Genomic DNA, 19471 nt, shown 5'->3' on the forward strand with positions numbered 1-19471 from the left:
CCCAAGTTCTATAACAGCCCCCCCCCCCATCCCCATACAGTGGTCACCTCCAGCTGACACAGGACAGGACTTATGGGCTGGAGCCGGATCCCAGCGGCCCCCCCGGGCAGCACGTCGCCTACCGGCTGCGGGACTATGGGCTGAGACCCCCCCAAAGACCCCCGGATGACGTGGGGACGGAGCTGCCATGGCTGCATAGGGTGGGTGGTACCGGGGTCCCCTTGCCCCTGTGGGGTCCCATTGCCCACTGGGTCCCATTGCCATATTGGGGTCCCATCACCCCATTGGGTCCCATCATCCCATTGGGTCCCATTGCCACCCTGGGGTCCTGTCACCCCACTGGGGTCCATTGCCATATTGGGGTCCCATCACTCCACTGGGTCCCATCACTCCACTGGGTCCCATCACTCCACTGGGTCCCATTGCCATATTGGGGTCCCATCACCCCACTTGGTCCCATTGTCATATTGGGGTCCCATCACTCCACTGGGTCCCATTGCCCCACTGGATCCCATTGCCACCCTGGGGTCCTGTTGCCATATTGGGGTCCCATCACCCCACTGGGTCCATTGCCATATTGGGGTCCCATCACCCCATTGGGTCCCATTGCCATATTGGGGTCTCATCACCCCACTGGGTCCCATTGCCATATTGGGGTCCCATTGCCATATTGGGGTCCCATTGCCATGGTGGGGTCCCATTGCCATATTGGGGTCCCATCACCCCACTGGGTCCCATTGCCACCCTGGGGTCCTGTCACCCCACTGGGGTCCATTGCCATATTGGGGTCCCATTGCCCACTGGGTCCCATTGCCATATTGGGGTCCCATCACCCCACTGGGTCCCATTGCCATATAGGGGTCCCATCCCCCCACTGGGTCCCATTGCCATATAGGGGTCCCATTGCCATATTGGGGTCCCATCACCCCACTGGGTCCCATTGCCATATAGGGGTCCCATCCCCCACTGGGTCCCATTGCCATATAGGGGTCCCATTGCCATATAGGGGTCCCATCCCCCCACTGGGTCCCATTGCCATATAGGGGTCCCATTGCCATATTGGGGTCCCATCACCCCATTGGGTCCCATTGCCCCACTGGGTCCCATTGCCACCCTGGGGTCCTGTCACCCCACTGGGTCCCATTGCCATATTGGGGTCCCATCACCCCACTGGGTCCCATTGCCATATTGGGGTCCCATCCCCCCACTGGGTCCCATTGCCATATTGGGGTCCCATCACCCCACTGGGTCCCATTGCCATATAGGTGTCCCATCACCCCATTGGGTCCCATTGCCCCACTGGGTCCCATTGCCACCCTGGGGTCCTGTCACCCCACTGGGTCCCATTGCCATATTGGGGTCCCATCACCCCACTGGGTCCCATTGCCATATTGGGGTCCCATCCCCCCACTGGGTCCCATTGCCATATAGGGGTCCCATCCCCCCACTGGGTCCCATTGCCATATTGGGGTCCAATCCCCCCACTGGGTCCCATTGTCATATTGGGGTCCAATCCCCCCACTGGGTCCCATTGCCATATTGGGGTCCCATTGTCATATTGGGGTCCAATCCCCCCATTGGGTCCCATTGTCATATTGGGGTCCCATTGCCCACTGGGTCCCATTGCCATATTGGGGTCCCATTGTCATATTGGGGTCCCATCACTCCACTGGGTCCCATTGCCCCACTGGGTCCCATCACCCCATTGGGTCCCATTGCCACCCTGGGGTCCCATCCCCCCACTGGATCCCATTGCCATCTTGGGGTCCCATTGCCACCCTGGGGTCCTGTCACCCCACTGGGTCCCACTGCCATATAGGGGTCCCATCACCCCATTGGGTCCCATCACCCCACTGGGTCCCATTGCCACCCTGGAGTCCCATCACCCCATTGGGTCCCATTGCCCCACAGGGTCCCATTGCCACCCTGGGGTCCTGTCACCCCACTGGGGTGCCATGTGGGATGGGTGGGACCCCAATTGCCATATTGGGGTCCCACTACCATATTGGGGTCCCATCCCCCCCCATATTGGGCTCCCAGCCCCATTGAGTTCCTCCATGTCCCCCCCCGCCCCCTTTTGCCCCCCCCAGGCCAAACGAGCTCCAGCCCAGCAGCGCGTTGTGGAGCTGGTGATGGTGGTGGACCACGCTGCGGTGAGACCAGGGCACAGAGAAGCTGCCCCTTTAATACCCCCCATATAACACTGACCCCCCCATATAACACTGACCCCCCATATAACACTGACCCCCCCCATACAACACTGACCCCCCCCATACAACACTGACCCCCCCATACAACAATGACACCCCCCATATAACACTGACCCCCCCCATATAACACTGACCCCCCCATATAACACTGACACCCCCCCATATAACACTGACCCCCCCATACAACACTGACCCCCCATATAACACTGACACCCCCCATATAACACTGACCCCCCCCATATAACACTGACCCCCCATATAACACTGACCCCCCCCCATATAACACTGACCCCCCCCATATAACTGACCCCCCCCATATAACTGACCCCCCCCATATAACACTGACCCCCCCATATAACACTGACCCCCCCCATATAACACTGACCCCCCCCCATATAACACTGACCCCCCCACATAACACTGACCCCCCCCATATAACACTGACCCCCCCATATAACACTGACCCCCCCCCATATAACACTGACCCCCCCATATAACACTGACCCCCCCATATAACACTGACCCCCCCCATATAACACCCCCCCCATATAACACTGACCCCCCCCCATATAACACTGACCCCCCCATATAACACTGACCCCCCCATATAACACTGACCCCCCCCATATAACACCCCCCCCATATAACACTGACCCCCCCATATAACACTGACCCCCCCCATATAACACTGACCCCCCCATATAACACCCCCCCCATATAACACTGACTCCCCCCATATAACACTGACCCCCCATATAACATTGACCCCCCCCATATAACACTGACCCCCCCATATAACACTGACCCCCCCCATATAACACTGACCCCCCCCATATAACACTGACCCCCCCATACAACACTGACCCCCCATATAACACTGACCCCCCATATAACATTGACCCCCCCCATATAACACTGACCCCCCCATATAACACTGACCCCCCATATAACATTGACCCCCCCCATATAACACTGACCCCCCCATATAACACTGACCCCCCCATATAACACTGACCCCCCATATAACATTGACCCCCCCCATATAACACTGACCCCCCCATATAACACTGACCCCCCCCATATAACACTGACCCCCCCATACAACACTGACCCCCCATATAACACTGACCCCCCCCCATATAACACTGACCCCCCCATATAACACTGACCCCCCCCATATAACACTGACCCCCCCCCATATAACACTGACCCCCCATATAACACTGACCCCCCCCATACAACACTGACCCCCCCATATAACACTGACCCCCCCATATAACACTGACCCCCCCCCATATAACACCCCCCCCATATAACACTGACCACCCCCATATAACACTGACCCCCCATATAACACTGACCCCCCCATATAACACTGACCCCCCCATATAACACCCCCCCCATATAACACTGACCCCCCCCATATAACACTGACCCCCCCATACAACACTGACCCCCCCCCATATAACACTGACCCCCCCCATATAACACCCCCCCCATATAACACTGACCCCCCCCATACAACACTGACCCCCCCATATAACACTGACCCCCCCATATAACACTGACCCCCCCCCATATAACACCCCCCCCCATATAACACTGACCACCCCCATATAACACTGACCCCCCATATAACACTGACCCCCCCATATAACACTGACCCCCCCATATAACACCCCCCCCATATAACACTGACCCCCCCCCATATAACACTGACCCCCCCATACAACACTGACCCCCCCCATATAACACTGACCCCCCCCATATAACACCCCCCCCATATAACACTGACCCCCCCATACAACACTGACCCCCCATATAACACTGACCCCCCCCCATATAACACTGACCCCCCCATACAACACTGACCCCCCCCATATAACACTGACCCCCCCCATATAACACCCCCCCCATATAACACTGACCCCCCCCATACAACACTGACCCCCCCATATAACACTGACCCCCCATATAACACTGACCCCCCCCCATATAACAACCCCCCATATAACACTGACCACCCCCATATAACACTGACCCCCCATATAACAATGACCCCCCCATATAACACTGACCCCCCCATATAACACCCCCCCCATATAACACTGACCCCCCCCCATATAACACTGACCCCCCCATACAACACTGACCCCCCCCATATAACACTGACCCCCCCCATATAACACCCCCCCCATATAACACTGACCCCCCATACAACACTGACCCCCCATATAACACTGACCCCCCCCCATATAACACTGACCCCCCCATACAACACTGACCCCCCCATATAACACTGCCCCCCCCCTGTACCCACAGTTCCAGAACTACCCCAACCTGCAGCGCGTCCGCAGCCGCACGTTGGAAATCGCCAACCAGGTGAACACGGTGAGAGCTGCCCCCCCCCATCCTCAATCCCCCCGAGCCCCCCACCCAAACCCCCCCACCCCGACCCCCCCTCCCCATCCTCAACCCCCCCCCAATCCCCTCCACTCCGACTCCCCCCTTTCCTATCCTCAGCCCCCCCTCAACCCCCACCTTCCACTCCTAACCTTAACCCTAACCCTGACCCAACATCCCCCCTCCCCATCCTCACCCCCAACTCAACAACCCCCCCTCCACTCTGACCCCCCCACCCCATCCTCTACCCCCCCCACCCCAACACCACCCATCCTCAATCCCCCCTCCTCATCCTCAACCCCCCCCACTTTGCCTCCCCCCATCCTCAAACTCCCCATCCCACCCTCTACCCCTCCCTCCCCCCACTCCTCCCCACCCCATCCTCTACCCCCCCTACCCCGACCCCCCCTCCCCATCCTCATTCCCCTCTCAAGCCCCCCCTCCACTTCGACACCCCCCTTTCCCATCCTCTATCTCCCCTCTCCCCACCCCCCCACCTTGACACCCCCTCCCCATACTCACCCCCTCCATCTACCCCCCCATCCTCTACCCCCCCCACCCCCCCCTACCCCGACACCCTCTCCCCATCCCATACCCCCCCTCAACCCCCCCTCCGCTCTGAACCCCCCCTTCCCCATCCTCAACCCCCCCACCCCATCCTCTACCCCCCCCCCAACCCCCTCTCAAACCCCCCTCCACTTAAACCCCCAACCCTCCAATATATGGGGCCCATTCCCACTCTCTGCCCCCCCCCAACATATGGGTCCCATCCCCAATCTCTGACCTTCCCCCCCCCCCCAACATATGGGGCCCATCCCCAATCTCTGACCCCCCCCCACATGTGAGCACTGACCCCCCACCCCCCCTCAAAACATATGGGTCCCATCCCCGATCTCTGACCCCCCCCACATGATGTAAGCACTGTCCCCAAACCCTGACCCCCCCCCAACATGTTGTGCCCATCCCCCATCTCTGACCCCCCCATGTGAGCACTGATCCCCCCCCCAACATATGGGTCCCATCCCCAATCTCTGACCCCCCCCCCCCACATTTGAGCACTGACCCCAATTCCCCCCCCCAAAACATATGGGTCCCATCCCCACTCTCTGCCCCCCCCCCCCCCAACATAGGGTCCCATCCCCACTCTCTGCCCCCCCACCCAACATATGGGTCCCATCCTCAATCTCTGACCCCCCCCCATGTGAGCACTGATCCCCCGCCCCCCCCAACATATGGGTCCCATCCCCAATCTCTGACCCCCCCCCACATGTAAGCACTGACCCCAATTCCCCCCCCAACATATGGGTCCCATTCCCACTCTCTGCCCCCCCACCCAACATATGGGTCCCATCCTCAATCTCTGACCCCCCCCCATGTGAGCACTGATCCCCCGCCCCCCCAACATATGGGTCCCATCCCCAATCTCTAACCCCCCCACATGTGTCCCCCCCCCCCCCCAAAACATATGTGCCAATCTCTGACCCCCCCCCCCCAACATTTGGGTCCCATCCCCATCTTTCCCCCCCCAACATATGGGTCCCATCCCCACTCTCTGCCCCCCCCCAACATATGGGTCCCATCCCCAATCTCTGACCCCCCCCCCCCCAACCTATGTGTCCCACCCCCATCTCTGCCCCCCCCCCATGTGAGCACTGACCCCAATTCCCCCCCCCCCCAACATATGGGTCCCATCCCCACTCTCTCCCCCCCCCCAACGTAGGGGTCCCATCCCCAAATTCTGACCGCCCCCCACATATGAGCACTGACCCCCCCCCACATATGGGTCCCACCCCAATCTCTGACCCCCCCCCCCAACATATGGGTCCCACCCCAATCTCTGACTCCCCCCCCCAACATATGGGTCCCATCCCCATCTCTGACCCCCCCATACATATGAGTACTGACCCCACCCCAACATATATGTTCCATCCCCAATCTCTGACCCCCCCCCCCACCCTATGTGTCCCCCCCCCCCCCCCAGTTCTTCCTCCCGCTGGGGCTCCGTATCTCGGTGCCGTTGGTGGAGGCAACATATGGGTCCCATCCTCAATCTCTGCCCCCCCCCCCCCCAACATATGGGTCCCATCCTCAATCTCTGACCCCCCCCCCCCCAACATATGGGTCCCATCCCCATCTCTGACCCCCCCCCCCCAACATATGGGTCCCACCCCATCTTTCCCCCCCCCAGTTCTTCCTCCCGCTGGGGCTCCGTATCTCGGTGCCGTTGCTGGAGGTCTGGAGCTCGGTGGATCCGATCCCCGTTGGCAGCAGCGGCCGCGCGGCCTTAAGGAGCTTCCTGCGATGGAGGAGGGACGAGCTGCTGCCCAGGATACGGCACGACAACGCGCAGCTCCTCAGGTGGGGGGGGTTAAAGTGGGGGGGGGATATGGGGGGGGGGATATGGGGGGGGGGGTATGGGGTTTAAAGTTGGGGGGTATGGGGTTAAAGTTGGGAGGGGTCTCCTTTGGGGGGGCTATGGGGTTAAAGTGGGGAGGGGGATGATTTGAGGGGGTTATGGGGTTATAGCTGGGGGGGGATCATTTGGGGGGGGGTTATGGGGTTAAAGTGGGGGGGGTGCTTTGGGGGGGGGCTATGGGGTTAAAGTGGGGGGGGATGATTTGGGGGGGGGTATGGGGTTATAGATCGGGGGGGTATCATTTGGGGGGGGATATGGGGTTAAAGGGGGGGGGGATGCTTTGGGGGGGGTTATGGGGTTAAAGTGGGGAGGGGGATGATTTGAGGGGGGTTATAGGGTTAAAGATGGGGGGGTCTGCTTTGGGGGGGGGTTATGGGGTTAAAGTGGGGGGGGATGATTTTGGGGGGGGTTATGGGGTTAAAGATGGGGGGGTCTGCTTTGGGGGGGGTATGGGGTTAAAGTGGGGGGGATGCTTTGGGGGGGGCTATGGGGTTAAAGTGGGGGGGGGATGATTTTGGGGGGGTTAGGGGTTAAAGTGGGGGGGGATGATTTGGGGGGGGTATGGGGTTAAGTGTGGCGGGGTTATAGGGTTAAAGTTGGGAGGGGTCTCTTTTGGGGGGGATATGGGGTTAAAGTGGGGGGGGTTGGGTTATGGGGTTAAAGTTGGGGGGGGTTATGAGGTTAAAGTTGGGGGGGTCTGCTTTGGGGGGGGTTATGGGGTTAAAGTGGGGGGGGATGATTTGGTGGGGGGTTATTATGGGGTTAAAGTGGGGGGTGGGGATACTTGGAGGGGGGGTATGGGGTGAAAGTGGGGGGGGGGATGATTTGAGAGGGGTTATGGGGTTATAGCTGGGGGGGGATCATTTTGGGGGGGGGGGTATGGGGTTAATGTTGGGGTATGGGGTTAAAGTGGGGGGGGGATGATTTGGGGGGGTTATGGGTTATGGGGTTAAGGCTGGGGGGGCTGTTTGGGGGGGTTTATGGGGTTAAGCCTGGGGGGTGTTTGTGGGGGTTATGGGGTTAAGGTTGGGGGGGGTGTTTGTGGGGTTTATGGGGTTAAGGCTGGGGGTGTTTAGGGTTCTCCGTGCTGTCCCTGCAGTGGGTCCCGCTTTGAGGACGTGGCTGTGGGGGTGGCGGCCCAGGCGTCCATCTGCTCTGCTGAGCGATCCGGGGGGTCAGCATGGTGGGGACCAACATCAGACCCCCCCCCAACCCCATTTGGACCCCCCATGTGTCACCCCCCCACTCCCAGAGCCCATCCCCACCCTGACCCCCACCCCAATGCTCCCCCACACCCCCCCCCCGACCCTATATGAGTCGTGCCCCCCCACCATCCCCACCTTGACTCCTCCCTTCCCCAGCCCCCCCCCACCCTGACCCCACATAGGCCCCACCCCAGGCACCCCCCCCCCCACCATAACCCCATATGTGTCATCCTCCCCAAACCCCACCCCCACACCATCACCCTGACCCCCTATATGCACCCCCCCGACCACCCTGACCCCCTTTGTGCCCCCCCCACATCTCCCTGACCCTATATGCCCCTCAGCCCCTCCCTGACCCCCTCTGTGTCCCCTCACCCCCACTCTGACCCCCTTTGTGCCCCCCCCCATACCCAACCTGACACCCTATGTGCCCCCCCCCACTCCCACCCTGACCCCCCTATGTGCCACCCACCCCCTACCTGACCCCCTATGTGCCCCCCCATCCCCACCCTGACCCCCTATTTTCCCCCCCACACCATCACCCTGACCCCCTATATGCTCCCACCATCACCCTGACCCCCTCTGTGCCCCCCCATCCCCACTCTGACCCCCTATTTCCCCCCACCATCACCCTGACCCCCTATATGCCCCCTACCCCCACCCTGATCCCCTATAAGCCCCCCCCGATCCCCTATATGCCCCCCACCCATCACCCTGACCCCCTATGTGCCCCCCCCCCCATCACCCTGACCCCCTTTGTGCCCCCCCATCCCCACCCTGACCCCCTTTGTGCCCCCCCATCCCCTATGTGCCCCCCTCCCCCACCACCCTGACCCCTATAAGCCCCCCCATCCCCTATGTGCCCCCCCCATCACCCTGATCCCCTATAAGCCCCCTACCCCCACCCTGACCCCCTATAAGCCCCCCCCAATCCCCTATACGCCCCCCCTCATCACCCTGACCCCCTTTGTGCCCCCTCCACCATCACCCTGACCCCCATGTGCCCCCCCCCCCACCACCCTGACCCCCCTATATGCCCCCTACCCCCACCTTGATCCCCTATAAGCCCCCCCGATCCCCTATGTGCCCCCCCCATCTCTCTGACCCCCTTTGTGCCTCCCCCCATCACCCTGACCCCCTATGTGCCCCCCCATCCTCACCCTGACCCCCTATGTGCCCCCCCCCCCATCACCCTGACCCCCTTTGTGCCCCACCACCCTGACCCCCTATATGCCCCCTACCCCCACCCTGACCCCCTATGTGCCCCCTACCCCCACCCTGATCCCCTATAAGTCCCCCCCGATCCCCTATATGCCCCCCCCCCGTCACCCTGACCCCCCATATGCCCCCCCCCATCACCCTGACCCCCTTTGTGCCCCATCACCCTGACCCCTTTGTGCCCCCCCATCCCCACACTCACCCCATGTTCCCCCCCCCACCATCACCCTGACCCCCTATAAAGCCCCCCCATCCCCTATGTGCCCCCCCCACCATCACCCTGACCCCCTATATGCCCCCTACCCCCACCCTCATCCCCTATAAGCCCCCCCCAATCCCCCATATGCCCCCCCCATCACCCTGACCCCCTATGTGCCCCCCCCCCCATCACCCTGACCCCCTATATACCCCTCAGCCTCTCCTGACCCCCTGTGTGCCCCCCCCCATCACCCTGACCCCCTATGTGCCCCCCCCCCATCACCCTGACCCCCTATGTGCCCCCCCCCATCTCTCTGACCCCTTTGTGCCCCCCCCCCAGGACCACTCTATCAGCGTCCTGGTTGTGGCCTCCACCGTCGCCCACCAGCTGGGCCACAACCTGGGCATGGGGCACGACGGACCGAACTGCGCATGCTCCAACCTGTACCACGACCACGGCTGCATCATGGACCCCCCCAGCGGGTGGGTGGATGGGGGGGAGGCACGTAGGGGGTTGTTGTGGGGGGGGGCACATAGAGAGGTTGGGGGGGGGGGGCATAGGGGTTTGTTGGGGGGGGGGCACATAGAGGGGTTGGGGGGGGCACATAAGAAGTTGGGGGGGGGACATTGGGGTTTGTTGGGGGGGGGGCACGGGCACATAGGGGGTTGGGGGGGGCGCATAGAGCGTTGGGGGGGCATAGAGGGGTTGGGGGGGTCACATAGGGGGTTGGGGTGTCACATAGAGGGTTGGGGGGGGCACATAGAGGGGTTGGGGGGGGCACATAGGGGTTTGTCTGGGGGGGCACATAGGGGGTTGGGGGGGGACATAGGGGTTTGTTGGGGGGGGGCACATAGAGGGGTTGTGGGGGGGGGCACATAAGGGGTTGGGGGGGACATAGGGGTTTGTTGGGGGGGGGGCACATAGAGGGGTTGGGGGGGTCACATAGGGGGTTGTGGGGTGAGCGCATAGGGGGTTGTTGGGGGGGGGCGCATAGAGGGGTTGTTTGGGGGGGGCACATAGAGGGGTTGTTGGGGGGGGTGTCACATAAGGGGTTGGGGGGGGGAGACATAGGGGTTTGTTGGGGGGGGGGCACATAGGGGATTGTGGGGGGTCACATAAGGTGTTGGGGGGGGTGGGGTGGTGCACAGGGGGTTGTAGGGGGGGACAACCGGGGGGGGGGGGTGACCCATAAGGGGTGGGGTTGTGGGGTGAGGGGGGGGGGAATGACATAGGGGGTCAGGGGGATGGCATATATGTGGTTAGGGTGGGGGGGTTGGGGAGGGGGGAGACACATATATAGGGTAAGGCTGGGGGTGGGGGGGTCATGGGGGATGACCCATAGGGTGATTTCCTCCCCCCCCCGCAACTACCTTTATCAACCCCCCCCCCCCATTTTGCATCCCCCTCCCCCCTTGTTCACCCCCCCACCTCTTGTTCACCCCCCCCACTTGTTAACCCCCCCCACTTTGCATCCCCCTCCCCTTATTCACACCCCCCCCACTTTGCATCCTCCCCCCCCTTGTTCACCCCCCCCCTTTGTTCACCCCCCCCACTTGTTAACCCCCCCCACTTTGCATCCTCCCCCCCCCCCTCAATTTGCATCCCCCCCCACATTGTTCACCCCCCCCACCTTGTTAAACCCCCCCACTTTGCATCGCCCCCCCCTCACTTTGCACCCCCCCCCCTCAGCCTGACCCCCGGTTTGAGCTTCAGCAACTGCAGCGCAGCCTCGTTGGATCAGACCCTGCGGGGGAGGTTGGGCTGGTGCCTTTACGACCCCCCCGACCCCCCCGACCCCCATCGGCTGCAGGGGGCGACCCCCGTGTGTGGGAACCGCTTCCTGGAGCCGGGGGAGGTCTGCGACTGCGGGCTGAGCACGGTGGGTGGTCGAGGGGGGGGGGTCCCGGGGTGGGGTGGGGTTTTAAATGCCGCCCCCCCCCCCCCCCAAATTGGGGGGTCTCAGTGCAGCCGTTGTTGTCTATAGGAGTGCACGGATCCGTGCTGCAATAGCAGCTCGTGTCAGCTGCTGCCCGGAGCACAGTGTGCAACGGGGGAGGGGTGCTGCCACCAGTGCCAGGTGTGCAAAGGGGGGGTGTGTGTGCAAAGGGGGGGGGTGTTCAAGGGGGAGTGGGTGTGCAAAAGGGGTGGGCGTGCAAGGGGATGGGTGTGCAAAGGGGGTGTGTGCAATAGGGATGGGTGTGCAAGAGGGAGGTAAAAAGGGGGTGGGTGTGCAAAGGGGGGCGGGCATGCAAAGGGGGTGGGTGTGCAAAAGGGGGTTGGGCAAGTATAGTTGCATGGGGGTAGGTGTGCAATGGGGGTGGGTGTGCAAAGGGCTGGGAAGGAATGGTTGCATGGGGTTAGGTGTGCAAAGGGGGTGGGTGTGCAAAAGGTGTGGGTGTGCAAGGGGGGGTGGGTGTGCAGTAGGGATGGGTGTGCAAAGGGGGGCTGGGCAGGGATGGTTGCATGGGGGTAGGTGTGCAAAGGGGGGTGTGTGCAAGGGGGGTGGGTGTGCAATAGGGATGGGTGTGCAAAGGGGGGGTGGGTGTGCAAAGGGGGTGGGCATGCAATGGGGGTGGGTGTTTGCAAAAGGTGTGGGTGTGCAAAACGTGTGGGTGTGCAAAAGGGGTGGGTGTGCAAAGGGGGGTGGGTGTGCAAAAGGGGTAGGTGTGCAAGGAGGGTGGGTGTGCAAAAGGGGGCTGGGCAAGGATAGTTGCATGGGGGTAGGCGTGCAAAGGGGGTTGGCCTGCAAAGGGGGCTGGGTGTGCAAAGAGGGGAGGGTGTGCAAATGTGGGGGTGGGTGTGCAAAGCGGGTGGGCAGGGACGGTTGCATGGGGGTAGGCGTGCAAAGGGGAGTGTGCAAAGGGGGTGTGCATGCTGGGATGAATGCAGAAGGATGGGTGTGCAAAAGGGGGCTGGGCAGGGGTGGTTGCATGGGGATAGGTGTGCAAAGGGGGTGGGCGTGCAAAGGGGGCTGGGCAGGGATGGTTGCATGGGGCTGGGTGTGCAAAGGAATGGGTTTGTAGGGCCAGGTGTGCAAGGCCAGCCATGCATGTGTGAATGCACAGGGCTGGCTGTCCAGCGATGCACGCTTAGCACAGATGCATGGAGCCAGGTGTGCAAAGACGAATGCGCTGGGCTGTGCATGCAAGATGCACCCGCGGCGATTACTTTGCAAGGCCAAGTGTGCAAGGGCAGCCATGCAGCATTGCATGCATGGAGCTGGTTGTGCAGGGCCGCCCTTGCAGCACAGCTGCATGCCTGCAGCTGCATTGCAGCACTGCTGCATGCCCCAGCTGCATTGCAGCACATCTGCATGCCCCCAGCTGCATTGCAGCACAGCTGCATGCCCCCAGCTGCATTCATTGCAGCGCTGCAGTTCCCAACCAACCCCCCCCGTTTTATTTGCCCCCCTCTTGCAGCTGCTGGGTGCAGGGCAGCCGTGCAGGGAGCGCAGCAACGAATGCGACCTCCCCGAGTTCTGCGACGGCCGCTCCAGCCGCTGCCCCCCCAACTCGTTCGTGCAGGACATGCAACCCTGCAGCAACGGCCGCTGCTCGGGGGGGGTCTGCATCACCTACGAGCTGCAGTGCCAGCAGCTGCTGGGCTCAGGTGCAGCATTGCTTTGGGGGGGGGGGGGTTGTTTGTTGCAATGGGGGTTGAGCTCATAGTGTTGCATGTGTCCCCCCCCCACTCAATGCAGGTGCTGTCCCCGTCTCCAGCTCCTGCATGGCTGCTCTGAATGCACGGGGGGATGAAGGTGGGCACTGCGGGCAGCTCCGGAACGGCTCCTACGTGCCCTGTGCTGCAGGGTGAGCTGCCACTGATGGACCCTGCCCTGAGACCCCTGCCCTGCTGCCCCCATTATAGCCCTGCTGCCCCCAGCCCATCCCATCCCATCCCATAATATCCCATCCCATCCCATCCCATAATATCCCATCCCATCCCATCCCATCCCATAATATCCCATCCCATCCCATCCCATCCCATAATATCCCATCCCATCCCATCCCATAATATCCCATCCCATCCCATCCCATCCCATAATATCCCATCCCATCCCATCCCATCCCATCCCATAATATCCCATCCCATCCATCCCATCCCATCCCATCCATCCTATCCCATAATATCCCATCCCATCCATCCAATCCCATCCCATCCCATCCATCCTATCCCATAATATCCCATCCCATCCCATCCATCCCATCCCATCCATCCCATCCCATAATATCCCATCCCATTCCATCCATCTCATCCATCCCATCCCATCCCATCCCATCCATCCCATCCCATCCATCCCATCCCATCCCATCCCATCCATCCCATCCATCCCATCCCATCTCATCCCATCCCATCCATCCCATCCATCCCATCCCCATCCCATCCATCCCATCCATCCCATCCCCATCCCATCCATCTCATCCATCCCATCCCATCCCATCCCATCCCATCCATCCCATCCCATCCCATCCCATCCCATCCCATCCCATCCCATCCATCCCATCCATCCCATCCCATCTCATCCCATCCCATCTCATCCCATCCCATCCATCCCATCCCATCCCATCTCATCCCATCCCATCCATCCCATCCCATCCCATCCATCCCATCCCATCCATCCCATCCCATCCCATCCCATCCCATCCCATCCCATCCCATCTCATCCCATCCCATCCATCCCATCCCATCCCATCCCATCCATCCCATCCATCCCATCCCATCTCATCCCATCCCACCCCATCCCATCCCACCCCATCCCATCCATCCCATCCATCCCATCCCATCCATCCCATCCCATCTCATCCCATCCCATCCCATCCCATCCCATCCCATCCATCCCATCCCATCCCATCCATCCCATCCCATCCATCCCATCCCATTCCATCCATCCCATCCCATTCCATCCATCTCATCCATCCCATCCCATCCATCCATCCCATCCCATCCATCTCATCCATCCCATCCCATCCCATCCCATCCATCCCATCCATCCCATCCCATCCCATCCCATCCATCCCATCCATCCCATCCCATCCCATCCATCTCATCCATCCCATCCCATCCCATCCCATCCATCCCATCCCATCCCATCCCATCCCATCCCATCCCATCCCATCCCATCCCCATCCCCATCTCATCCATCCCATCCCCATCCCATCCATCCCATCCCATCCATCCCATCCCATCCATCCCATCCATCCCATCCATCCCATCCCCATCCCATCCATCCCATCCCATCCATCCCATCCCATCCATCCCATCCATCCCATCCCATCCCATCCCCATCCCCATCTCATCCATCCCATCCCCATCCCATCCATCCCATCCCATCCCATCCATCCCATCCCATCCCATCCATCCCATCCCATCCCATCCATCCCATCCCATCCCATCCCATCCATCCCATCCCATCCCATCCCATCCATCCCATCCCATCCATCCCATCCCATCCATCCCATCCCCATCCCATCCATCCCATCCCATCCCATCCATCCCACCCCATCCCATCCCATCCCATCCCATCCCCATCCCCATCTCATCCATCCCATCCCCATCCCATCCATCCCATCCCATCCCATCCATCCCATCCCATCCCATCTCATCCCTGCTGCCCCCATTGTGGCCCTGCTGCCCCCATCCCATCCCATCCCATCCCTGCTGCCCCCAGCCCTGTCCCTCCCTGCCCCTCCCATCCCTCCTGCCCCCATCCCCACTGCCTGCATCCCTACCCTGACCCCACCCCTTCCCTGACTCCCCCCCATCCCTTCCTTTATCCCCATTCATTTCCTGACCCCCTATCCCTTCCTTTACCCCCACCCCTTCTCTGACCCCCCTACAACCTTCCTTGACCCCCCCCACCCCTTCCTTTATCCCCCGACCCCATTCCTGACCCCCATCCCTTCCTTTACCCCCCATCCCTTTCCTGACCCCCCCACCCCTTCCTTTACCCCCGCTATCCCTTCCATGACCCCCCCATACCTTCCTTGACCCCCCCCTCTTCCTTTACCCCCCACCCCTTCTCTGACCCCCCTACAACCTTCCTTAACCCCCCATCCCTTTTTTTACCCCCCCATACTTTCCCAGACCCCCCTGCCCCTTTCTTTATCCCCTACCCCTTCCCTGACCCCTCACCTCTTCCTTGACCCCCCCCCCTCCTTTATCCCCCGACCCCATTCCTGACCCCCATCCCTTCCTTGACCCACCCCATCCCTTCCCTGACCTCCCACCTCTTCCTTTACCCCCACTATCCCTTTCATGACACCCCCCCCCCTTTCCTTTACCCCCCACCCCTTCCCTGACCCCCCCATCCTTTCCCTGAACCCCCTGCCCCTTCTCTAACCACCCCCCCATCCCTTCCTTTACCCCCCCCCAATCCCTTCCATGACCCCTCCCCTTTCCTTTACCCCCACCCCTTCTCTAACCCCCCCCCCATCCCTTCCTTTACCCCCCCCACCCCTTCCCTGACCACCCCCCCATCCCTTCCTTGACCCCCCCATTCCTTCCTTTACCCCCCCATCCTTTCCCTGACCCCCCCACCCCTTCTTTTACCCCCACTATCCCTTCCATGACCCCTCCCCTTTCCTTTACCCCCCACCCCTTCTCTAACCCCCCCCCCCCCCATCCCTTCCTTTACCCCCCACCCCTTCCCTGACCCCTCACTCCTTTCCTGACCCCCCCACCCCTTCCTTTACCCCCACAATCCCTTCCATGACCCCCCCCTTTCCTTTACCCCCACCCCTTCTCTAACCCCCCCCCCCATCCCTTCCTTTACCCCCCCCCATCCCTCCCTTGACCCCCTCCCCTCCCCGCAGTGACGCCCCCTGCGGCCGCCTGCAGTGTCGTCTCGGTTCCGATGGGTCCGAATCGTGTCCCGGTTCGGTACCGCCCGGTTCGGAGGATTCGAGCGATGCCGTCATGGTGCTGCCCGGCACAGCGTGCGGGGCCGGCAAGGTAAATGGGGGGGGGTCCCTGCTTTGTAATGGGGGGGGTCCTGATGGTACGGGGGGGTCCCTGCTTTGGAATGGGGGGGTCCTGATGGTACAGGGGGGTCCTGATGGCACGGGCGGGGGTCCCTGCTCCAGGATGGGGGGGGGGTCCTGCTCTGGAATGAGGGGGGTCCTGATGGTATGGGGGGGGGGTCCCTGCTTTGGGATGGGGGGGTCCTGATGGTACAGGGGGGTCCCTACTCCAGGATGGGGAGGGTTCTGATGGTATGGGGGGGGGTCCCTGCTCTGGAATTGGGGGGGTCCTGATGGCATGGGCAGGGGTCCCTGCTAAGGAATAGGGCGGGGGGGTCCTGATGGTACGGGGGGGGTCCTGCTCTGGAATGGGGGGGGTCCTGATGGTATGGGGGGGGGGTCCTGCTCTGGAAGGGGGGGGGTCCTGATGGTATGGGGGGGGTCCCTGCTTTGGAATGGGGGGGGTCCTGATGGCACAGGGGGGTCCTGATGGTTCGAGGGGGTCCCTGCTTCGGAATGGGGCGGTCCTGCTCTGGAATGGGGGGGAGTCCTGATGGTACAGGGGGGTCCCTGGTCTGGAATGAGGGGGGTCCTGATGGCACTGGGGGGGTCCCTGCTTTGGAATGGGGGGGGTCCTGATGGCACGGGGAGGTCCTGATGTCATGGGGGGGGGTCTCTGCTCTGGAATGGGGGGTCCTGATGGCACGGGGGGGGGTCCCTGGTCTGGAAGGGAGGGGGTCCTGATGGTTCGAGGGGGTCCCTGCTTCGGAATGGGGCGGTCCTGCTCTGGAATGGGGGGGGTCCTGATGGTATGGGGGGGGGTCCTGCTCTGGAATGGAGGAGGTCCTGATGGCACAGGGGGGTCCCTGGTCTGGAATGGGGGGGGTCCTGATGGTACAGGGGGGTCCCTGCTTTGGAATGAGGGGGGTCCTGCTCTGGAATGGGGGGGGGGGTCTCTGCTCTGGAATGGGGGGGGTCCCTGCTTCAGAATGGGGGGATCCTGATGGTACAGGGGGGTCCCTGCTCTGGAAGGGGGGGTCCTGATGGCATGGGGGGGTCTTGATGGTTTGGGGGGGTCCCTGCTCTGGAATGGGGGGGGTCCTGATGGCATGGGCAGGGATCCCTGCTAAGGAATAGGGCGGGGGGGTCCTGATGGTATGGGGGGGGGTCCCTGCTTTGGAATGGGGGGGTCCTGATGGCATGGGCAGGGATCCCTGCTAAGGAATAGGGCGGGGGGGTCCTGATGGTATGGGGGGGGGTCCCTGCTTTGGAATGGGGGGGTCCTGATGGCATGGGCAGGGATCCCTGCTAAGGAATAGGGCGGGGGGGTCCTGATGGTATGGGGGGGGGTCCCTGCTTTGGAATGGGGGGGTCCTGATGGTATGGGGGGGTCCCTGGTCTGGAATGGGGGGGGGGTCCTGTTGGTACGGGGGGGTCCCTGCTTTGGAATGGGGGGGTCCTGATGGTACAGGGGGGTCCCTACTCCAGGATGGGGAGGGTCCTGATGGTATGGGGGGGGGTCCCTGCTCCAGGATGGGGAGGGTCCTGATGGTACGGGGGGGGGGTTCCTGCTTTGGAATGGGGGGGGTCCTGATGGTACGGGGGGGTCGCTGCTTTGGAATGGGGGGGGTCCTGATGGCACTGGGGGGTCCTGATGTCATGGGGGGGGGTCTCTGCTCTGGAATGGGGGGGTCCTGATGGTACGGGGGGGTCCCTGCTCTGGAAGGGAGGGGGTCCTGATGGTATGGGGGGGGTCTCTGCTCTGGAATGGGGGGGGTCCTGATGGTATGGGGGGGGTCCCTGCTTCGGAATGGGGGGGTCCTGATGGTATGGGGGGGGTCTCTGCTCTAGAATGGGGGGGTCCTGATGGCACGGGGGGGTCCCTGCTCCAGGATGGGGAGGGTCCCGATGGTATGGGGGGGGGGTCCCTGCTTTGGAATGGGGGGGGTCCTGATGGTACGGGGGGGTCGCTGCTTTGGAATGGGGGGGGTCCTGATGGTACAGGGGGGTCCTGAAGGTATGGGGGGGTCCCTGCTCCAGGATGGGGGGGTCCTGCTGGCACGGGGGGGTCCCTGCTTTGGAATGGGGGGGGTCCTGATGGTATGGGGGGTCCTGATGGTTCGGGGGGCTCCCTGCTTCGGAATGGGGGGGGGTTCTGATGGCATGGGGGGAGGTCCCTGCTTCGGAATGGGGGGGTCCTGATGGCACGGGGGGGGGTCCCTACTCCGGAATGGGGGGGGTCCTGCTCTGGAGTGGGGGGGGGTCCTGATATCACATCCCACCGCCCCCCCCTTCCCAGGTGTGTTTCCAGCACCGGTGCCAGGATGTGTCTGCATTGGGAGACCTGCAGTGCCAGAGCAAATGCAACGGGCATGGGGTGAGATGGGGGGGGGGGCTGCAAAGGGGGCTGGGGGGGCTACAGGGGCTGCAGGGTGGGCTATGGGGGCTGCAGGGGGGTCTATGGGGCTGGAGGATGGGGCTGTGGGGCTGCAGGGTGGGCTGTGGGGGCTACAGGGGCTGTAGGGTGGGCTGTGGGGGCTGCAAGGTAGGCTATGGGGGCTGCAAGGGGGTCTGTGGGGCTGCAGGGTGGGCTTTGGGATCTGAAAGGGGGGCTATGGGGGCTGCAGGGTGGGCTTTGGGGTCTAAAAGGGGAGCTATGGGGACTGTGGGGCTGCAGGGTGGGCTTTGGGGTCTGAAAGGGGGGCTATGGGGGCTGTTGGGGCTGTAGGGTGGGCTTTGGGATCTGAAAGGGGGGCTATGTGGGCTGCAGGGTGGGCTTTGGGGTCTAAAAGGGGGGCTATGGGGACTGTGGGGCTGCAGGGTGGGCTTTGGGGTCTGAAAGGGGGGCTATGGGGGCTGCA

At 62.2% G+C, this 19471-nt stretch overlaps 1 protein-coding gene across 1 annotated transcript in view; it reads left to right on the forward strand.

Annotated features, from left to right (window-relative positions):
- Nucleotides 1–26: 26 nt before the first annotated feature.
- The window catches only part of LOC107307819 (disintegrin and metalloproteinase domain-containing protein 15-like), a gene marked incomplete at its 5' end in the record, with an annotated part of 31383 nt that continues 11938 nt past the window's right edge, over nt 27–19471 (forward strand). Inside the window, 12 exons of the mRNA XM_085535904.1 lie at nt 27–200; nt 2091–2153; nt 4533–4601; nt 6802–6971; nt 8129–8207; nt 9991–10133; nt 11341–11530; nt 11636–11728; nt 13071–13260; nt 13352–13460; nt 16464–16602; nt 18910–18987. Of these exons, the coding sequence (XP_085392030.1) occupies nt 27–200; nt 2091–2153; nt 4533–4601; nt 6802–6971; nt 8129–8207; nt 9991–10133; nt 11341–11530; nt 11636–11728; nt 13071–13260; nt 13352–13460; nt 16464–16602; nt 18910–18987 (1497 nt within the window). The remainder of the gene's footprint in view (nt 201–2090; nt 2154–4532; nt 4602–6801; nt 6972–8128; nt 8208–9990; nt 10134–11340; nt 11531–11635; nt 11729–13070; nt 13261–13351; nt 13461–16463; nt 16603–18909; nt 18988–19471) is intronic.

This window comes from Coturnix japonica, unplaced genomic scaffold (genome assembly GCF_054131305.1).
Source record: "Coturnix japonica strain WE unplaced genomic scaffold, WE-NBRP24 Scf221, whole genome shotgun sequence".
Taxonomy (NCBI): domain Eukaryota; kingdom Metazoa; phylum Chordata; class Aves; order Galliformes; family Phasianidae; genus Coturnix; species Coturnix japonica.